General features: G+C 39.2%; 1 protein-coding gene across 1 annotated transcript in view; it reads left to right on the top strand.

The window, feature by feature from the left end:
* The window catches only part of LOC126354007 (uncharacterized), a 315,036-nt gene extending 296,274 nt beyond the window's left edge, over positions 1–18,762 (top strand). The window contains exons 2-7 of the mRNA XM_050003319.1: positions 1,279–1,494; positions 8,207–8,345; positions 8,810–8,936; positions 9,026–9,074; positions 9,814–9,993; positions 15,969–18,762. Coding sequence (XP_049859276.1) covers positions 1,279–1,494; positions 8,207–8,345; positions 8,810–8,936; positions 9,026–9,074; positions 9,814–9,993; positions 15,969–17,094 — 1,837 coding nt within the window. The 3' untranslated portion in view covers positions 17,095–18,762. The remainder of the gene's footprint in view (positions 1–1,278; positions 1,495–8,206; positions 8,346–8,809; positions 8,937–9,025; positions 9,075–9,813; positions 9,994–15,968) is intronic.
* Positions 18,763–22,457: the final 3,695 nt, after the last annotated feature.

The raw sequence follows: 22,457 nt of genomic DNA, 5'->3' as shown, positions 1-22,457 counted from the left end.
GGCGGGGATAGGTCTCATGGTACAACCTTGCTGCCCGCCGACTGTTGCCTTTCAGTAAGTGAACACCATGTCGGCAAGCTCTCGATTTTTTTTTGATTTTTTTAAAGAATCGTCAGGACAGCGCGAAGCAATCCCGACTACCAAAAATGAGCCCTAGGGACGCGCATTGTTTTGTTTATTTATTAATATAACATCATTACAACAATACATGTACAGAAAATTGTAATTGTGAATATCTGGTCAATATTTCACAAAATGTAAATAGGTTCATCAGGTAAGAAACTAATAGAAAATGGAAAACACAAATGGGGAGAGAGAGAGAGAGAGAGAGAGAGAGAGAGAGACAAAAGGGGTACTTCTAGCGGAGGTATTCATTGTAAGTGAAGTGGCGTGTGATAACCGTACAATAACGCAACGGATTCGAATACGAGACCATTTGTGTACAACTCTGCATCACATCCACTACATTACCAATTACTGTGTCAGGAGAGGGCGCTAGGGCGTGACGTATGAGGAACAGTACCACCCTGTAGGAGGAAACCGCAGCCTGTTTAAGAAACTATGATTGAATAAATAGTCTCTAGCATGGAAACCATGAATTTCTGGACGGAAGTTTTGTTCTGTATCCTCTCATCGATCAACTACTAAAGTTTGTACACGGTGGAAAAAAATCGACTTGTATAATTGCGTATTGCCGGGGAGAGCTCTTGTAGCATGCTAGCCGGCCGAGGTGGCGGAGCGGTTCTAGGCGCTACAGTCTGGAACCGCGCGACCGCTACGGTCGCAGGTTCGAATCCTGCCTCGGGCATGGATGTGTGTGATGTCCTTAGCTTAGTTAGGTTTAAGTAGTTCTAAGTTCTAGGGGACTAATGACCACGGAAGTTAAGTCCCATAGCGCTCAGAGCCATTTGAACCATTTGTAGCATGCTGCCAGGCGAATGTCGCAGTACCACTGCAGCTAAAAGAGGTGTAATTGTAATGTTCCATCCTCCCTTGATGAGGACTCGGGAAGTTATTGTGTTTGTTGTCTATTGGCTCGATATTTTGTGTTATACTGTCATCTAGTGTGTGTGTGTGTGTGTGTGTGTGTGTGTGTGTGTGTGTTGTTGTTTATATTACTGACATAATATACGGTGCTGGCTGCACGGTGGAGAGAGAGAGAGAGAGAGAGAGAGAGAGAGAGAGAGAGAGAGAGAGAGAGAGAGAGAGAGAGAGAGGGGGGGGGGGGGAGGGGGAGGCGGAGTTGCTGACCGGCGTGTCTGCGCTGTGTGTCCGCAGAGGGAAGTTCGCGACGGTGCGCAAGTGCAGCTGCCCGCGCGGGGGCGGCGAGTTCGCGGCCAAGTTCATCCGCAAGCGGCGGCGCGCGGCCGACCAGCGCCAGGACATCGTGCACGAGGTGGCCGTGCTGCGCCTCGCCGCCGACCGCTGCGCGCGCATCGTCGCGCTGCGGGACGTCTTCGAGACGCCCTCCGAGATGGCGCTCGTGCTCGAGATGTGAGTATTGGGCTCCGGCTCGTGCTAATCACTGCTCTAGTTCCTCAGGGCTCGATCCTGGGTCCATCACACTCCCTATTTTACGTTGGTGACCTCACTGAACATACGACACCCAAAATGTTTTCTATCTGCCGGTGACACTAGTGCAGTACTCTTTGAATATAGTGTAGAAAGCTGAGTCAACAGCAGGAAACTCCGTCCAGACTTTGAGTAGCTCAACACGAACTGTAACATTTGGAAAAAAAAAAAACAACAAAAAAAGCTGTCAACATTAGCTTCTCTCTTCAATCTGTTAAAAAATGTGTCCAAGCAAGATTAAAATAAAAATACAGAAAATATTCATGCTACAAAATATTTCGCCATGGGTTCAGCAGGACATGAAACGGGGTTTCCATGTCAGTAACTTACCCAAGAAAGTCTCGACGGTGTGCTGTGATCGGAGGGCCTTACAAGGTACAAGAAGTTGTGGTGCAGGCATACTACACGCGGTTCAGTTCTGTTTCCCTAATGAATTATTTTCTAGGGAATTGCTACTGGACATACATACAGTTTTAGAGTGAAAAAAAAAAATAATTGAGGATACTTTGTGGCCTTAGAAATGGAATCCAGGTACACGTTACTTCACTGAGTTTGGAGTTATTAGTTTTTCATGTTAGTTTATCTGTGAAACGATCAGGTTCACTATACAATATCTTACAAAAAGTGAACGACGATGTACAATTATTGTAGCAGAGGACAGTCAGATGTCCACCAAATGTTCTATGGAACGAAATCGTAATAAAAAAATTGTAATCCACTGTGGCGTCTCGACATGCAGTAACACAACACAACACATCACAGAATCAGAATCAGTATCAAAGAAAAAATTAATGGCATTCGTAATAAATAATTTGCTTTCTTTCTGTACAATAATTTCTAAACTCTCAAAAACAGTAATCATTCTTCAATTTTATATCAGTGAACGAACCTTACATTGTAATGTTTCCCTATTTTGTTTGTGCCGTTTATTATTTTACGTTATTTTGACATGTCAGATAGCACTAGTACGGCCTGTATTGCATGCTAAAGCTGGACCAGCCAGTATACAGCATAATACAAATAACGCCCCCCCCCCCCCCCCCCCACAAGCTGTTTTGTAATATTCTAGTCTCCGTCTGCCGCTACTGTTCTTCCCATGTATTTACATCTTCCAGCTCCAGATTAACTATTTAGTGTGCCATAGATGTCCCATTTCCTGGTAGCTCTTTAGGTAGACTTACAGCTTCACTTACTCTTTTGAGGACTAATCTATTTAATATTCTATCTGTCCAATTACTAACATTCTTAGGTAGTACTTTGAATTTCTCCTCCTGATTTCCGATGGTCGGTCCACGTTTCACTTCTAGAGGTACGCTTTCAGGAACTTCATCCTAAGCTTCTCATCAATATCTGATACCAGCGGCCTCTTGTATTTAAGGAAGGTTGCTCCGTCTGTGCCGAACCTTTGCAGTTGTACAGAGTCCGCCAGAAAAATGTGTACTCTCTGTGTCAGGCTCTATCGAGATACCGATATTGTCGTTCGATTTGAGTTACGAATGTGTTGTTGTACTGTCTTGGGCTCAACAGATGTTAGTACTTTCATGTCGGTATTAAGAAAACAAGATGGCAGGAGCACGCTTGACATTCGCGCAACGAAAATGTATTCTGAAGTGGTTTCCGAGTTTGATAATGCCGTTGAAGTGCAACGTCAGTGGAAGCGGGAGTTTGTAACAGAACTGTCAACCCGCCTAACAATTGAACAAGTTTGAATTGCATGGAACGATTTGTGATATTGACAAAGTAAGATAGGAATACAGCGTACAGCTACAAGTCCTGCTTCGTCGGCTCTCGTGTTGGAAACGCTACGCACGTGCGCTTCATGGAGCTGACGGAGAGGTTTTCAACCAACAGGACGGGGCGTCACCACACTACCACCCAGCCGTGCTAGCTTTCTTGGATGACTAGTTTGCGGGACATTGGTTTGGACGAAGAAGGCCCATTGAGTTCCCTAAACGGTCGCCAGATTTAAAACGTATGGACTTTTGCTTGTGGGGAACTGTGAAAGATGCATCTATCGACGTAAGCCACGCACGCTGGAGGAACTTGGCCAGGAGATCACAGCGACATGTGCAGCCATCTCCACTGTAACACTGACTGACGTAGTTGCCACGACAACTTGTCGTTCTGTTATGTGAACAGCCGCCAACGGCGAATTTTGAACATTCAAAGTAACCATGTGCTAAACTGATGGTTGTATAATATGTGTGATCAATTATTAATTGTGAAATAAATACATAAGTAACACTTTTTGTTTCTTGAAGTGTGTGTACATTTTTCTGGCGGATTATAAATCTAAATACTGCAACGGCTCGAGGGACATTTTCCAATAATAATGTTCCGTTTATTTACCGGTAAAATGCTGTAAGACGCTCTATTTGGTGGAGCAAGACGGTATTTCAGTTGTTTGATTGAAGTATCTGATACTGAATCTCTGTAATCTGTATTACTGTTCAGAAATTTCTTCTCAGTTCCTTTATTGTTGTTCGGCGTATAGCATTGACGATAAATTGCGACCCTCCTTTGCGCGTTGCTTAATAATGAACGTGTCTTTCTTGATCTCTCACTTGGGTTCAGTACATGTTAGTTACTCGTCTGTCTATGTCAGGAGAGTGAAGCTCTTGTTGCTTCTTCCAGTCCTCTCTTTATTCACAGGTGCTAGAAAGGCGTAATTGTTATACTAATCGGCATACAGGGTTACCGCTATACTGTGTTATAACAACATATGAAAAATTTCTACAAGCTAGTTATTCCCTTTTATTTTTAAGGAAAATCAGGAAATTTTGAAAATATTACGAAGAATTGAAATCAGGACAGAATATAATTTCCAGTTATATAGCTATTGTACTAACTTTTTCGCACAAAATAAATGTATATAATAGGCATACAACTTAGATATCACCACCCTTATTAGCAATTATGAACTGAAATTGAAAGGAGTAGATTCGTGATAAGAACTAAGATACTTTCAACTAAATAAACAAAAGGTAAAGGAACCGGCTTCAAATCGGCGTGGCCTCAAGAAAAACAATGGTTACGGAAGTAGATTGTGCTTCTTTAAGATCATTGATTAGTTCTTCCATGGAAAATGGCGTAATACATTCGCGATGGTTGTTTTCGTTTTAGTTTCGTTTTAGTTTGAGCGCATTAAAATTTGTCAATGAAAACCGTATAACCCGTCGCCTAAAACGCTGGTTGTGCATCACGGTGAGGTATACGAATGTAGCCTTTTTTACCGATAGGTGATAATCGATTTTAAGTCTTGCAATGAGTTGCAGTATACGTTGTATATGCGGTCACTCGTGAGAAAATAGGAAACATTACAATATCATGTATCAAAGTAATGTTAGCAAGTACTGAAACTGTTCATTAAACTGTAAGCATAATATATTGCACTTGAACAAAAATGAGGCAGCAACTGACCGGCGAAGTGAGAACACGGCGACGCGCAAGAGTCTAATAGCGAATTTGAGGCTTATTACAGTTTAATTTTTCGGAAGAACAAAACATAGTACTCCCGCAGTAATTTAAATAATACAAGGGAAAACTGTCCAAAGCACTTAACAACATCAAGTTAATAATAATAATCACGAAAACCAAACACTTTGCTGTCAAAGAATGTATTGGGATCCCGGGACAGTTTGTTAGGGACTGTCGCGGTAAAATCGGTAAAAATGGAAACAATTTGCTACATGGAGCAGCGCGATAGACCAAGCAGTGTTTTCCGCTGCTCAATTAGAACAGCGTGCATGTAGTAGGACAAAGAGGGCCGGTTTAAGGCTCAAGCGACCCAAGTCGCTGTGTGGGATGCCAAGCTGAGGGTTGCCCAAATAGCAGTACTCAATGTGTGTTACAATTAGTGGCGAAAACGGCTGAAAGTGTACAAGGGAAAGGCAAGAATAGGAGTGGGGGCAAATTACAGGTCTCGTTCCGGCCCTGAGGACAGAGTGCCGAGCATAAACAATAAAATCGTTCATTTTAGCATTTAACGCCCGTGTTTAGTGGGGAAACGCTTGTGGAGGATGTTAGCGCGTCTTAACGGCCTGGGACAAGTTTAATGTTGGGCACCACTTCGGCGAGTTGCATTCCCATAAGTCGACAGCACCTGGCGTACCAGCTACCCAGGCGCTCGGCCGTCCGGGACGAAGCAGACCCGACGTTTCGTGAACTTTGGTTATCGAATGACGTGAAGCTGTTTTTGACATGCATATTCTTTCTCCCTCCTTTGACCGTCCCAGTGGTATTTGTCACTGTGCCCCCCCCCCCCCCCCCCCCCCCCACACACACACACTTCGTAGCGCGCGCATTCCGACAATGCGAAAGCTGCCCATCCTGTGCAACTGATTCTTCAGTTTTTTTCACCAGCCCTGTGGTTCGACCCTCTTTCTTTCTACATTACTTTTACCGTCCATTATTGTGTACCCTTTTCTTCTCAAAAAAGTCATTTCTGTTGTCAATAATTTTCGTCCATTTTTATAAGAACCCATGTATCATTTACATATAGTAGAGCACGTTTCCTTAAAACTTCACCGAAGTTTTTCTTTCTGTTTCTTTGTTTAAATATCTTTCGCGTGCCATTTCTGTAACGCACTCTTCAGATATTATTTCCGATCTACTTCGTCGACGCGTGTAAGGAGTGTCCTAGGAATATCTCTCTCTCTCTCTCTCTCTCTCTCTCTCTCTCTCTCTCTCGCTCGCTCGCTCGCTCCCCCCCCCCCCCCTCCTTCCCTCTCTCCTAGATACTTTTAATTATTGTATTCCTCCTAACACACTGTGTTCAAAGTGCCATAGTTTCAGATTTGTTGGTTGAAACACGACTGTTGGCTTTACCATTAAGGGGTGTCCTTGAGCGGCTCTTTTTAAGATTTTTCACCATTCAGCACCGATTATAGAATCATCAGCCATTATGTATCTCATTTACTGTATTAGCCTGAAGATAATCCATGCTCTTAATTTGGGTGTGTGTGTGGGGAGACCATGCGAAAAACTTCGTTCGGAAACAGGGGACTGAGACAGTTTTAATTCAACGTGCTTCATATATGTTCCAAATTTTGAATAGTGTTTTTTTTTCTTTTTTTTTTGCGACGTTACCGTCATTGGTGAAGAGTACATTTTGCTCTTTAGTAGGAGGAAAATTGTGCAACACTGAACACGATAATTGTCAGTACGTAGACGTAATATCGACAATCTTAGACGGCTACAGTGCTGCCTCTGATAGGGGCTGTTGTTTCATCTCGAACCACGATACGGTTTCGTGTTGCGTTAACGTACGGGTACGTCTAGGGTCGACCACTCAAATTTTTGATGGCAGAATTCTGGAGAAAAACTGCTACTTCGATTCGGACCAATACGATAGCACAATAAATACACACAGAACTCAGGCGACTATGTACTCTCCTTATGATCCTCATCGATTTTCTTATTACAGAATATTCGTTTCTCTTACAGCTCAGAAATTAATAAGATTTATATGTCAGAGAATAACGCAGCATAACTTAAATATCAGTCCTAAATTTTCATTAACGGCAAGATGAAAATTATTCTTTCCGATGGAATTATGAACACACGAAAGACAGATGGCTCAGTTACTTGGCAGGCCAGGAGGGATTCCTTTCCAATTTATTGGCGATTATCAGCGAATTGGATGACTTCGGCGGTGATACTAGTGAACAGTGGTAATGGCTTGGAGTAGAAACTTGTTCCACTGCGACAGTTTGAAGATTTGCAATGTTGGTTCGTTGTAGTTTCGGATGCGCGTATAAAACGTAATTGTATTTCCCTTTGTCATCCTTCCAGCCATAGCAGACTTCTTCGCAGAGGTTTGTGTAGCGAGAACTTCATACAAACAAATCTTCCTTTATATATTGCTCTCTTTTTTTCGACAAGTGAAGATCACCAACTCGAATGTCACGCCACGAAGGCCCTCTCTGTAACATTGTTGGAGTGGCGTGATTGAAGTTTTCCGACTAGAGCATTGCAAAGCTACAGAAAAATGCCGCATGCAATTACGGTTGGGGAATTTCCTACCAGTGTTAACATGACGGAGTACTGTTTCTTTCCCAAGAACACAAGGCCCGACTGGAGCATAGGCCCGCGAGGTGAGCGGCCAAATGACGTCACGGTCGTGACTTCACAGCCGTATCTGTCCGGCACGACAGGCGAAGGAGAAAGTTGCGGGAACAATTCGAAATCTAAATGCCTCCAGCGTGTGTCAGTTCCATACAGTGAGGTGTAGAATACTGATGCCACGGCGCCAGTGTGTCGTAAGAGGCCTCTTCAAACAGATTCTCGTTTTGGCGTGAACATGAAGGGAGAAAATAAAGGACAGGGAGTTGTGATAATGTCTCAGTAATAGATTCTGTAACGAAAAGTCGGAATTTGGAATAAATTTACTCACGACCTGAAAGACAGGTCTTACTTCTTTTAGGCGTTCAGCCTTTGGCAGATGGCTTCATAAGTAAAATTAATTATCAAAAGCTTATATTTATTAAGTTGCTTCTTGAGTCTCTTTACATTATTATTTGCTCTCTGCTGATGACTAGCACAAGTCTGTTGTTATTTCAGTTTTACCCTGCAGTAGTCTTGTAATTCTTAAGTTATCTAAAGAACACCTTCAAATTGTTTACTGAACTTTCAGGGCATCTGGTGGTGAGCTGCAATATGTACTAGACCAGGAGGAAAGTCTAGAAGAAGCACAAGCCTCCAGGATTATGCGACAAATATTAGAGGGTCTGACCTTCCTGCATGACCACAACATTGCACACCTAGACTTGAAGGTTGGTAGCTTGTATGACTCTGGAATTGTACATAATATGATGATGCTCCCATGACACTAAGAGTAGACACACACTGCACACCATCTGTTTGTTGAGTATTTCTGTTCACCTTTGTCATATTACATTTTTAATTTCACACTGGCATATGTCGTGGAATAATATAATCATTGTGGTGCTGAGCAATAAACATACTGTACTCACCAAACAATTCTGTTGGCACTGCACATTGTATCTCAGAATAGAGTGAGTGAGTGTTTTTGACAGGTGTTCTTTGCACCGTATGATTCTCGCACTCAGTCAAATTTTTCCTGAGAAGTTTACCATACTTTAAATCTCAGATTTTGTCCTATATATTTTTTTAAAAATTGTATGATATGACTAGATAATTTACATTTAGTTATAAGGTCCAAAATTAACCATCTGGAACACTCTTTGTTTATAATGATCTTATAATATATTTTCAGCCACAAAATTTACTGTTGACTGGTGCGTACCCAAATTGTGATGTAAAGCTGTGTGACTTCGGAATTTCAAGAGTAATCTGCAATGGAGTTGAAGTTAGAGAGATCCTGGGAACTCCAGATTATGTTGGTAAGCGTTCACTTTTTCCCCCCTTTCCCTGTGAAGCAGCTGTGTTGGTTTTCTTCCCACTAATGAAATATGTTTGCATTCTGTTTCAGCACCTGAGGTACTTAACTACGAACCAATAAGCTTGGCAACTGACATATGGTAAGTTGTATTTAATGTGACAATCTCTTATGATAGAAAGAATGACCAGCAATAAAAAGAAGTAAGGGGTGCACGTAGAGGTCAGTATATAGATTGAGAGTTACAAAAGTGTCCGTGAAATAGAACAAATCATGAGATGGTTGGTTGGCATTTTTACACAGCTTTTGGTTTTATAAGTTGCATAAAAGGTTTAAAACACACACACACACACACACACACACACACACACACACACACACACACACACACACACACACACACACACACACACAGAGAGAGAGAGAGAGAGAGAGAGAGAGAGAGAGAGAGAGAGAGAGAGAGAGAGAGAGAGAGAGAGAGAGAGAAAGGGGGGGGGGGGGCGACATCAAACACTGAAAGACGACATCTACATACACAACCAACTCATAAACTCCATGTCTAAATGATGTCACACACCACAACACCCTTATGTCATGGGTCAAAGCAGACGGGTTGAATCGGACACTTCCATTGACCCCAAATGTGTAGTTTCAAGAGGTTATTGCCTGTTTTGTACAGGTTTGAGTTTAGGTCACAGGACTTCAATGTTTTTGTATCAGTAACTTTTTATGTGCATTATTTGTAAACAGTGCACCTGACATATTTGTATGCATATGTAATTGATCGTTTGAGATGGTTTAATTTTCTACTGAATAAAAATCGTGCATCTTATTTAGTAACCTTAAGTAAATGCCATTTCAATATATTGAAACTGTTTCAGGTCTGTTGGTGTCCTGGCTTATGTTTTACTGACTGGTTATTCGCCTTTTGGTGGAGACACAAAGCAGGAAACATTCTGCAATATTACTCAAGGAGAACTATCATTTCCTGATGAGCTTTTTGAAGGTATATCATCCTCGGCCAAGGATTTCATTTCTGCGACTCTAGTCAAGAACCCGAGGTAAGTGAGGTGTTGAATTTAATATTTTCCAGATTAATTTGTAGTTTACAGATTAATCTTGTTTGCCCTCCCCTTTAACTCTGTTATTCATTGCTCTAAAAACAGCTGAACACTTGAAATAACCTGAATACCGCACTGTCTTTATATCAGTTTATCATGAACAATAAAAAAGAAGCTTTATCATTACACATTTCATGTGATGATGGAATTAAAGATTCTGTGTGAATTGCCATATTATCCACTCTGACGAAAGGAACTTCGTTCAGCTTTCTCATTCCTATAAAAAAATCTGCATTTCTTTAGCAACATCTGTTTCAGCTACCAGTTCTGTTTCAGTTGTAGATATGGCAGTCGTAGCCTGTCTTTGGCTGATCTAGGATGTAGTTTAATCTGTCTGTGTAGTGAGGACACCAGATGTTGACTGCAAAGGCTACAGCACTGGAGCAGTCTAGTATAAAACTGCACAAATCTGTTTCCAGGTGCTGCGTACTGGAATACTCATTTTAGTCGCACTACATCTTCAGTTGATGCTGAATCAAGTGTTAGAGACAGGATGCTAATACTGTGAGCCAAATCAGATCTCATTCCAAGCATCAGGTACATCAGTGCTCCAATTGCTCGTGGATAGGGAAAGTCACATATCCCTGCACCCTTTTTTTCCCTTGCGATTTAATAGTCTTTTCAATAGGTTTTGCCCTTTTCAAAACTGAAACTCCTGAATCTTCCTTACATATTTTTGTTGACTTACCGTGATTGCACCATCATCAAAGCTTTAATTTCAAGTCCAAGCACATAAAATGCTGGTTTCAGGGTGATACTGAAGTTAGTTTTCAGCCCTTCAGTGAACTTCCTGGCATTCTGCTGATCACTCACCATAACTAACACCTCATCTACATAAGGAATGACTAACAGTTTCTTTCACCTTCTTCTTCTGTGACATAACAAGCACGTATCTGCACAATTAGCCCTGAAACCTACTTACGAGAGAAATGCTCAGAATCATTTATTCCAACATCTGTGTTTGCTTGAAGTGCATACAAGCTTCACCTTAATTTGCAAACACTATCTGTACCATCACTTACTCTTTTCGCTGGTGCATATAGTTTACTTCTGCTGATTCTCCGTACAAGAAAACAATACTCACATCAGACTGCATCAGATGCATCTTCTCATCTGCAACAACACTTAACATTGAGCAAATTATTCGCAGCTTAGCTACTGAACAGAAAAGTTCATTATAACCTAAACCATAGCATTGATTAAACCCTTTGATGACAAACCTTGCTATGTATTTCTCAACACCCCCATCTGGATTAGTCTTTATATGAAAAACCTACTTACTGGGTATGGCTGTTGCTCTTTTTGATAGCATAATTGATTCCCAAACCACATTATCTTGTAATGACTCCATTTCATTTTCTGTAGGCTGTTTTCAGTGAGCACTTTCTATACTATATACTAAGAATTCATCAATGTTGAATAATTTTGCTGTTGATAGAGATGGAATGAACAGTTGCTCTTACTGTTACCAGAACTGTCCGCTTGACTCTTTGATTTGTGACTTTTCTTTGTTCCAGTTGTTATCTTCTATAATTTCTTGAGAAGCATAATATCCATATTTATTTTGCTCAACATTCTGTAATAGTAATTTGACTTGTCCTTCACAACCTCCAGGTCTTTTTTAGCCTTTTTCTGCTGAGAATGGCTTTGGTTTCCTCTTTCACCCAAATTCTGTAATGCCCATATCAGTCGTGTCCCAACAGATGTGCAGACACATTTCTTTACGTTTTCTATCGTTTTTTAGAACCCATTATACATAAATATTTCATTCTAGGTTTCTTACCCATCGACAGTGTTACTGAGGATTCTTACCCATTTACAACTTGAAAGGACTAATACCTTCCACAGGTGACTTTGTAGTTCAATTTGCAGACACTTCAACCAACTCTGCCACATGGCTACAGAGAACTTAGCCTTTTTAAATGAGTTCTTGTCAATTCAGCTGTAGTTAACTTCTAACACTCACTTCCAAGATTTTGTTCTTGTGTGTAGGGTGCTGCTAGCCTCTGAGTAACCCCTGGTATATCCTTAACTGTCTATCAAATTCTCCCTTGTTGTCACTTACTAGCTCTTTGATTGTTGAAGAAAGTGTTTCAATGTGTCCTTAACGTCAGATGCCTATCGTATGAAACAGCAATACTGAAATTACATGTAGCTGTTCTTGAACACAACCGTATATTTCTTCTTTAGAAAAGATTCATTATCCCCTTATCATATTGATTTTTTGGGAATTATGTTCCAAAAAAATATTTTTTATTAATGAAAACATCCTATAATGAATGACATTACATACAGACATATAAAGACAGCTTATAAAGCTCAAAATAATGAGTTATAAACTTTGAAGATCATAAATAATAAAGTCCCGAGTTTACTTGGGAAGTAGACTTTTACTGAAATATTGTGGAACTTGAAATCACTTTTTGTTTTCTGTGCAGCTGTGAAGTCTAACCATGTTTTTCATAATAGGTCTGTGAATGTACATCTTGAAGGAGCTGGCTGATGCACAGTGGATATTTTTGTCTTGTACCACTTGTGAGCACTAGTCACTCAAATGATGAACTGTTGTCACTTTCAGTCTCTGATGAAGCAACATCACACCCTTCTTCACTTTCTGAGCCACTAAATTCAGTGTCAAATGCAGGATTACTATAGCCATTCTTTTTTGAAAGCTTTGCATAAACGATAATATAGGAGAGAGCCTGAAAGTGTGAGTTTTGTTGTCGAGTATCTAATGCTGCACACAGTGAAGACAATAATATCTGTTGTCTTCTTTCTCTAACTAATTGGCAAATGATGTGCTTTGCTGTAAATGCGTGGCTCACAAAATATCTTTTCCAAGGGAACACTTGCCGCTGTACAAGAAATGTATTCACAGTTGTGACTGTGAACAACCATCAGCTGTAATTAGGAGTGCCACCAATGAACGTTTTTGCCAGACTGGGACTTGAACCAGCACAATTTGCAACCAGACACAAACTTCCATATGTCATCAGACATGTTTCTACAACCTGCATTTGAACACCCATTTTATATATTTCCACACAGGAGAGACGTTTTACTGCAAAGTCGCTCACCTGGTGTCAGCAGATAAATATGATATTGCAGTGCCTGTATTATTCCAAAATATGATGCAAAGTTCCTTTGGACATTCATGCGTTTTCAAAGGAACAGACACTGGGTTGACTACAACCTTTATGAAATACAAGAAATGTATTTGCAGTTGTGAGTATGGACAACCATAATGGAGCGAAGGCGGTAAAAATTCATGCTGGACCGGGACTCAAACCTGGATATCCCGCTCATTGCGAGCATTTGCCTTACCATGTGGCTATCTGAGCATGACTCAAGGCTAGACCCAAACTTCCATGTCATCAACCTGTAAGGCGTCCGCTCGTGATAAGCGGGAAATCTGGGTTTGAGACCTGGTGTGGCACAAATTTTCATTGTCGTCATTCCGTTGTACAGCTGATGGTCGTCCACATTCACAACTGCAAATAGATTTCTTGCACATCCTAATGGCTGTAGCCTCCACAGTGCCTGCATGCATGCCCAAAAGAACTTTGCATTGCAATTAAAAATAACACAGGCACTGCAGTATTGTACTTAATCCTTTTTTTCCATTTCTAACATTTTGACATGTCTGTTCCAATGTCATCATCTTCCATGATACAGCTGCAATAATGGATTCTCTTTAGTTGTGTTTACTAGGACAATTTCTTTAGGCAAAGTGGGTTGAATATGTGTCTTGTACAATATTCTGAAAGGCTCCTGTGTTCCATGCAACACCATTTCATCACCAATGTTAATCCAGCATTGTCTTGTTGATGACTTGAATTCACTTTTAGGATTCTGACCGTGAGAAAGTATCAGTGAAGACAAGTTTATATAGAATCATTAAACATGCCGTAAATCCAGCAGCATCATAGCCTATAGATGATAACCTAATATTGCCCTTTCCCACTGCTATTAAAGGTTCTTTTGAGCTGCCACCACACTGTGTGGACTGTCAAGTCTTAGAAAGTCTTAGGAAGTCTTTAAGATAATTTGAACAGTTGGTTACATGTCTTATAGTACTGTAGTTGACCCACCATGATGCTTTATCTGCTTCAATTGAATAGGCTTTTTCACAGATAGATATCAGCACAGCAGTAGCATTTTCATTGCTATCATAACTTCTGTTTAGATTGTATCACGGTTTTCCATGAGAAATTCACTTTCTCCAACCCTTCACCCAATGATCCTTTCTTCTACAGTTATTGCAAATGTCACCCTTCCGTGACTCCTCCATAAAGAGTTTGCCTTTCCCATTTTGTTTCCCTTTCCTCATATTTACCATTAATACTTCTTTTGTTGTTTTATACTACTTTTAGTGTTTTGTCAATGTTCAAATTCTTCATATAATTCTCTTGAAACCTATGTAACTGGACTGTTACTTCGTCAGATGTGCTCTTTTATTGTGTGTGTTAGTAACATCCAATTTGGCTGATACATATCGAACTCGTCTAGCAAAATTTAAAAATTTTACAAACTAACATCAGATATAGCAAACCATTTATGTTTTTACTTGAAGTTCATAGTGTAACTTGTTCCACAATTTGTTAAGTCTTACTGTGTGGCTTGAAACATCTTCACCTGGTATCCAATTAAAGAAGATAATGTCTGTAAAAATTTTAAGCAGCTGAGCCTTGGATGTGGCTTGAAGCACTTTTGATACACTTCACCACTGTTCGCATTTGTTATCATACACATTTATGAACTGTTTGCCTTACGATAAAAATCACACCCTTCTTTGTGTTTGTTGACAAATATTTTTGTTGCACCTTCTTCCAGTGACTGAGGTTGTACTAATCTCTTGTCAGTTACATGCATTGTAAGAGGTATGCCCTGAAAATAAGTACTGTTTTTCGGAAAAACTAATAATTTTTTTTTTTTTTAAAAAAAGCTTGTAATATAGGCAACTCCAAGCTTGACAGACCACGTTATGTGAACTGTCTTCACGAGTTCTCTCTCCAACATATCCTGTCTCTTGGCTCTCTATAGACATTGCTATTTACATTTCCTGTGGTGTTACTTGTAAAGCCAATATCGCTTCCCCTTTATGTTCTGTTCCCTTTATGTTCCGTTTGGAAATGTTGTACTGGAGGGATGACCCTGTTAAGTCAATGTAAGAGTTCAAATTTCTCCAGTGTTATTGTCATTGCTATTTTGCATGTTGTGTTTGTATGTGGGAGAAGCTAATATGTCTCAAGAGTTTTTCAGTATGTACACTCTAGTAATTTTATCAGTACATCAGCTGTATTATTAGACACATTACATAGAATCAAACAAAAAATGATCTGGAAGGCTACCAACTGCCACACACACACACACACACACACACACACACACACACACACACACACACACACACACACACACACACTACATCATATGACAGCTTATTTATTAAGTTTTATGCCAACACACTCTCTATTGTCCAAAATTTGCTGTACATGTACAGTTATTTGTCTATCAAACAGCCTCCCCACCAAGCATCTCATTTGCTGGGGGGAAAAAAGTTCCTGATAAAGGTACAAAAGTAGCAAGTTTTGAATAAAATACTAAAATACAGATACAATACTTAAAACAGAAATAAATAAGGTTTATGGGCAGAATATAAGTATATGCTGACTGTTAGTTGCCTCCATTCATTAATTGTCAGGTACAAAACCACACTTTATTCCTAACAAAAATAATAATTTGATTGCTGAACTGAGGAGCAGGAAATTGACATAATACAATAAAAAAAATTCTTGTTAGAATTGATGTTCTTAACTTTTTAATTATTTACATATTTAGTTATGAGTGTGTGGGATGAGTGCTATATTTCAAATGATTAATTCTGTATTTTCCTTTTATTGCTTCTTTTGCAGACGGAGACTGTCTACTCAAGATTGCCTTGCTCATCCCTGGCTGTGTGGTGCTTTCATCCATCCATCTGGTGGTGATGAGAGGTTGATTGTCGCCACCAGGACTGATGGAAATGATGGTGAATTGCTGCACAATGGCGAAGTGAAATATAAGAGGTGCTGTAGTGAAATACATTTTACAGAGCAAAGTGAAATGATGGAACAAAATGGACACTCTTACGAGCATGAAACACTACAGTCCACTGCTTCCTCTAAATTAGAAGGAGACGATGAAGTTAGGGATAGAGAATGTAAAGAAGCAGATGAAACACAAGTGAACCAAACTGGAGTCCAGTGTCATGAATGTGGTAATGGTATCAAGAATGAGGATCAGTTTGGAGTAATTCTTTCCAATGGTGTGGTCCATGAAAAAGACTGTAATGGTGAGATTGCCAGTTCGGACTGTGTTGATGGCACTAAACAAGTAGAATGTAGTGAAGAAGTAGAATGCAACGGCTGTCATAATGTAGGAGAAATAAACGAAGATGATAGTAGTAGTAGAGAACTAACAAACTATAATGGTACGACAGATGTAGGAAACCTAGTTCATCTTAAAGGAAGCAATGGAGTTTCAGGATGTGATTCGTTTGTACACAACAAAGTTATAAGTAATGGTCTGCATCCAGAAACCACTAAAGGATTTTCAGAGGTGTCAAAAAACTGTGACGAGAGAGAGGTTTGTGAGAAACATGTGAATGGCTTCAGAAAAAATGATGACATAGTTGATGTAAATTTGTTTGTGGGACTGAGAAATACTGTGAAGGGATGTACAAAATCTGTTCCTGGACTGAATATAGAAGATGAATTGTACGTAAGAGGAACAAAAGAGCACAATGGAGATGTGGGAAACTCCAATGAAATAGAGATCGATGAAGAGGGTTTACCAGTAAAACGCTCGAAGAACTGCTGTCGGCGGTCCTCATACCCTGTTTCGTCGTGTGCTTCGTGTGCCCAGTGCAAAGAGCAGTGCTGCCACCTACATCCCACACCTACCACGGACATCCTGAATCATATAGGAAGGCAACATCGAATTACCAGTATTTCGAGTCCTCCAGTTGAAATAACCGTGGACAGGGGAATCACTTGTTGAAACCGAAACATGCAGTCCCATTATTTGTGTATTTAACAGTGCATCAAGTGCAACAGACTCGCTGGCCGAGATTTGCTTTTGATGGTGCAGATAAAATGGGAGTTCTGTGTAGCATGCTTGCATAGCACATGCTTAATTTTACTGAATGTGTGTGAAAACTATTTAGATTGTATGAGAGAGAATGTGTTGTATGAATGTCTCAAACAAATGTGTGATGTTGTCACAATATATAACCTCGAAACAAATTTTTCCAAAGCACAAGTGAATGGCCATTGTTGAAATACATCAGTTCGAAAGATAATTTGTGTCCATTTATTTATCAACATAGCAGCAGACCACTAAAATTTCATCATCATCTTCAAAACTCTTATTACTCAATATTCACTGTCTCACCGTGGCTGTAAAGTTGGTTGTTGCCCTGACATTCCCTCCTCTATTTTTGTTTGTACTCTTCCTTTTGTAATCACAGAATGAGATACTTACTGACAGCAGTGTATCTGTCAAGGATGTATGGGAATTCCTCCCATAAAATGACTATAATAATGTTTTTATGAGTTTGTGACTTTATATTAGATTACAGCACAGTGCTGTTATTTATTGCATATAGAAAGAAATGCAATGTTAAACTGTGGCATGAAATATTTATTTCATTTGTGGAGGTCGAAGTGAAACAATATCTGGATTTATCAGCTTGTCTGCCTCCAGTACAAATATAAATGAGCACAAATTTAATATTTTGTTATTGACCTGTTCCATCTTGAGCTTTGCTGCTGGGTAGAGAGAATTAAATCATATTCAGTACGTACCTCAGTCAAAAAGGTGTTTTCCTTTAAAGCACGTTCTAAGGATGATTAATTTCGAACACTAGGTATGAAAAGCATTTAAATTGGCTTAGTTAATTCAGTAAATTGAACATGTAATAATAATCAATTAAAACAATACATATACAAGTAAAATGTAGTTTGTGTTTCTGGATTTATTCTGTACTGAAAGAAAACTTTTTATATTTTTTCATATCTCTTAAATTAAGCCAAGGATAATCACTGGTTGATTAGCTTCTGTGCCGTCATTGTAATAGAGGGAACATGAAAAGCCATTTTCTGACAGTGGACATGTACTCCATTTTATTTTTTTAGACACTGGAGTGGATTAATTTGTTGTTGTTTAACTGAAAGACTACAGTTACATGGCGACATGGACAGCTTTATTTCACAATTAAAGTCTGGTATACATTTTCAGTTGCCTTTGTATCTTCTTGTATTCTGTTACTTTGAAATAATTTTATTTTTTGTAGTATTTGTGCAGTCATTTGAAATTTGTTTTGTTTTTTATTGTATAAACATATTGGCTGTGTTTTGTGACATAGTTGGTGATAATCTTTTCTTGTATAAGAATTTTCATTGGTTTACTGCAGATATTTCATTTTGCTTACCTATGTTTTACAGTAGTCTAATGCAAAAAAAGTCAGTCTTCAGTCAATGATTAAATGTAGTTTATTCAATGTTGTAAATATGCTCAGTTGTTGGGTTACTTCTGTACACCTAAGGCCAAAGATAGATATAAGGTAATTTTATTTACTCTAAATCGTTCTTATTTCTAAAAGGTGATTCTTTACATATTTCTGTGTAACAGCTCCTTGCAATAAATGCAATCATTGTTTTGTTGGAATTTTTATATGCTTTTTCTCAAGAATCGCACACATTTTATACAACATAATTGCATAACTCGGTGAATTTTTTGCAACCAAGTTTGGCAGACACAGATGATATCTTGGAACATTTTGACAGACAACAATAACTTTTAATGTATATACATGGATATAGATAATGAAGTAAGAAATAAACAGAAAAAATCTGAGCTGGAATAACAGTAATATAAAGTAGGTTATTGCTACTCACCCCCCCCCCCCCCCCCCCCTTACACACACACACACACACACTCACACCCTGTCATCTCTGGGTGCTAAGACCTGACAAGCCAGACTGACACCCAGTGACACCTCTGTGTGGTGAGCAGCAATCCATCCTGCTTTGATACTGTTGAAGTGAAAACTAAAATTGTTAACAAAAGTGACAGAAGCACTTGAAGAAAGAAGTTTTATCTCTTTGGACTGAAAGATTTTTCTCTCTACTCCAATCATCATTCATTCACTCTTCATAGTTTGACTACGTCATTCCTAGACCTAAGAATGTTTAGGTGCCAGGAAGCGACAAGACCAGCAGTTGTATTTAGCAGATTATAAGAAAAAGTGTTTTGCCAAATTTGTCAATCAGAAAATGTAGGGTAATCTTACATTTGCATATTAAACTGTTGCTGTTGAGGCCAATGTTTTTAAATTGTTTAAAAGATAATATTAAACATTTACAGATGGAGCTTTGGTCGTTGAGGTTTTGCGCAAATTTATTTTGAACAATTCCAAAGAGTTAGGGGATATCAAACAATATTTGCATTTGAAAATAGGCTAGAGATCTCTTGATACACCAAAGCACTTGATATGGTATTGACTTTGCACGAACAATCTTGGGACATTTGCCCCTAGGTTTTAGTGCAATGGATCTGTGAGAAATTAAGTACTAGTCAATATAACAAACTAATGCTCTTCTTAAAAAAAATGACAAGTTTGTGAAACACAGGAGGAAATAACATTAAATTCCATCAGCTTACCAACTTTTATTGTATTTGAACAGGTTTACAATAAAAGTTGTCAGGTAAAGATTTTGTCCTTCAAAAGCCATTACTCAATTCTGAATCCGAGTCAATATTTTATTTTGGTTATGAGAAACTAATGAATCATAAAGTGGATTGAAAATGAGAAATTTTGTCACCAACATATATTAGAATACCAGGAAAATCATTACCAACTTTGAATCAGCTTTAGAACAAGATAAGAACATCCAGATGAAACGAGAAGGAAAATTAATTCAGACTGAAATGTTTAGTAAACGAAATAAATCGTGTTACACTGACCATAATTATTATTGCGAGAATAAATTACAGTGGGAAGACCCATTGTGGAGATAGTACAAACAGACTGTGCAAAACTTTTTGAACCCCCTTTGTAGTTGCTGCTGTTACGTATGGCCTGCACCCGAGAAGATATTGCTGACAGTGTTTCACTGTTGCTTAGGCATAGCACTTGGCTGAGAACTATGAGGAGTGTTGGGAGGGGAGCATTGAGCAGGCAGAAATATCATCGTGCACCCAACAATGGAAATGTATACTGCCTACTTTGGCTTTTATGAATATGTGCCCTGTTTAAACTGCAGTTTGCCTGAATCTATTTGCACTGAGAATCAAACTGACTTTAAAATTGAGCAAATTCTCTGCAGTAACGTACATTTCTACATGGGACACTAAAAGTCTAGATTGGGGCCAGTGGCAGACATAATGCATTTTGTGCAGCAGTATTGTGCACACTCACTGTGAGGTATGACGGGAAAGATTGGGGGTGTGTCAGCTTCTGGTTCTACAAAGCCAATTACAGAGCGGCAGGCAGACAATATGTTTGGTAGCAATAGAGACTGTAACACTCTCATGTCAGTAGAGAAGCGAAATCTGCTATATGTACGGGTGGAAATCAACTGTGTACTTACGTCCCACAGTAACCACAACCTCAGAAATTGCAAGGTATTCAGAAGAAACAGCCAAATATTTGTGGCAGTGGAGATGTATGTTTCACAGCTGTCCTTTTAGGTGTGGTGGTGGTGGTGGTGGTGGTGGTGGTGGTGGTGGTGATACAAGAGACAACAGGCTAAGTAAACATAATAGACAGTGAAGTTAAAAATTAATACAGACAATTTCTTTTTGTTTATTTTATTTCTGCTTGTGTTATCAAAATATAGACAACTAGCAAATGGTGCAAATTTAGAGTAGGTGTAATGTTAACATTTTAGACCGATCCCTTTCAATGATAAAAGTTTGTAATCTTTATTAATCACAATATGTTGCAAAATATATTTTTCTTAATGAGCATTTTAAAAGTGGGGTTGGGGTCTTATGTTCAGGATTGTCTTATACATGGATTAATACGTATATTAAAAGGGGAGGTTGTGTGATGATGATGCTAAAATGTGCGTTTCAAATGCAAAATGTTATACCAAGAGTATATATAGACAAAACACAGTAAACTGCAAAAAATAGTTGACGCATTGTAAACAAATTGCAAACACAAGGATTTACAATGGGAAAGTGTTGAACCATACTAACAGTGTCCATTTAGGTGTTTGCGTCTGTGATCACTCTGCAAATCTTCTGCATTAACTGGCATAAGAGGTAAGTATTTTGGCTTGAAATGGTACTCTGATTTTGGTTTTTTGCAATGTTTTCCACATTATGGCTTTAAGCAAGCTAAGGAAATTACTGATTTTATGTTGACTGCTTGTTCATCACCTCCTTCAAATGTTAACCAATGATGACTAGGTACTTTAAACAGTTTAAAAGTAATTCAATAACACACCATCTGATTTACCTTGCACTTCATGGCTGTTTACTGTTTCTAGTTGCATTTATCATGATCAGACTGTATATCATTTACATCTACATACATACTCCACAAACGACCGTATGGTATGTGGCGTGGAGTGTACCTTGTACCCACTATTAGTCATTTCCTTTCTTGTTACACTCTCAAATAGTCAGGGAAAAACTGTCTATATACCTCCGTACGAGCCACAAAGTTTTTTTATCTTCATGGTCCTTATCTGAAATGTACGTTGACTGCAGTATAATTGTTCTGCAGTCAGCTTCAAATGCTGGTACTCTAAATTTTCTCAGTAGTGTTCCCTGAAAAGATAATTGCCTTAACTTCAGGGATTCCCATTTCAGTTTCCAGTTTATGTGGTTTAAAGTGCTGTGATTCTAGTAAAGCCAACCAGTACCATTAAAAGATAGTGGAGACTTCAAATAGCTCCTTCTTAGGCACACAGGGTGTATACAACCCGGGACAACCGGGAGATCTGGGAAAAACCTGGGAATTTTTTCATCTGGGAGAAAACCAGGAAAACACCGGGAATTCTTTAGAATTCTGGGATTTTTTCACGGTTCTAGTTATCAGTTTAAATTTTTGTGATTTTGACTGGTAAGAACCAATACTCTAACAAATGATGTTACCATATCTCACTACTGTAGAATAATACTGCAGCATCAAAACATGAGCGAGAGAAAAGAAAACGCAAATAAACCTTAAGTTGCAAAGGAAATGCACCGTATACAACAACAAAACACAGTACTCGTACAAGCATCTGTCACCACCAAAGTGTGTCAATGGCTTTAGGAAGATTATGCATTGCTTCATAACAACAAATTGCCTCCAATGAGCGAGACACGACAGCTGTTTAAATTAGATTCGCTTGAGCAGTTGCGGG

Source organism: Schistocerca gregaria, chromosome 3 (assembly GCF_023897955.1).
Source record: "Schistocerca gregaria isolate iqSchGreg1 chromosome 3, iqSchGreg1.2, whole genome shotgun sequence".
Classification (NCBI taxonomy): Eukaryota; Metazoa; Arthropoda; class Insecta; order Orthoptera; family Acrididae; genus Schistocerca; species Schistocerca gregaria.
This window is presented reverse-complemented; position numbering and strand designations above follow the sequence as displayed.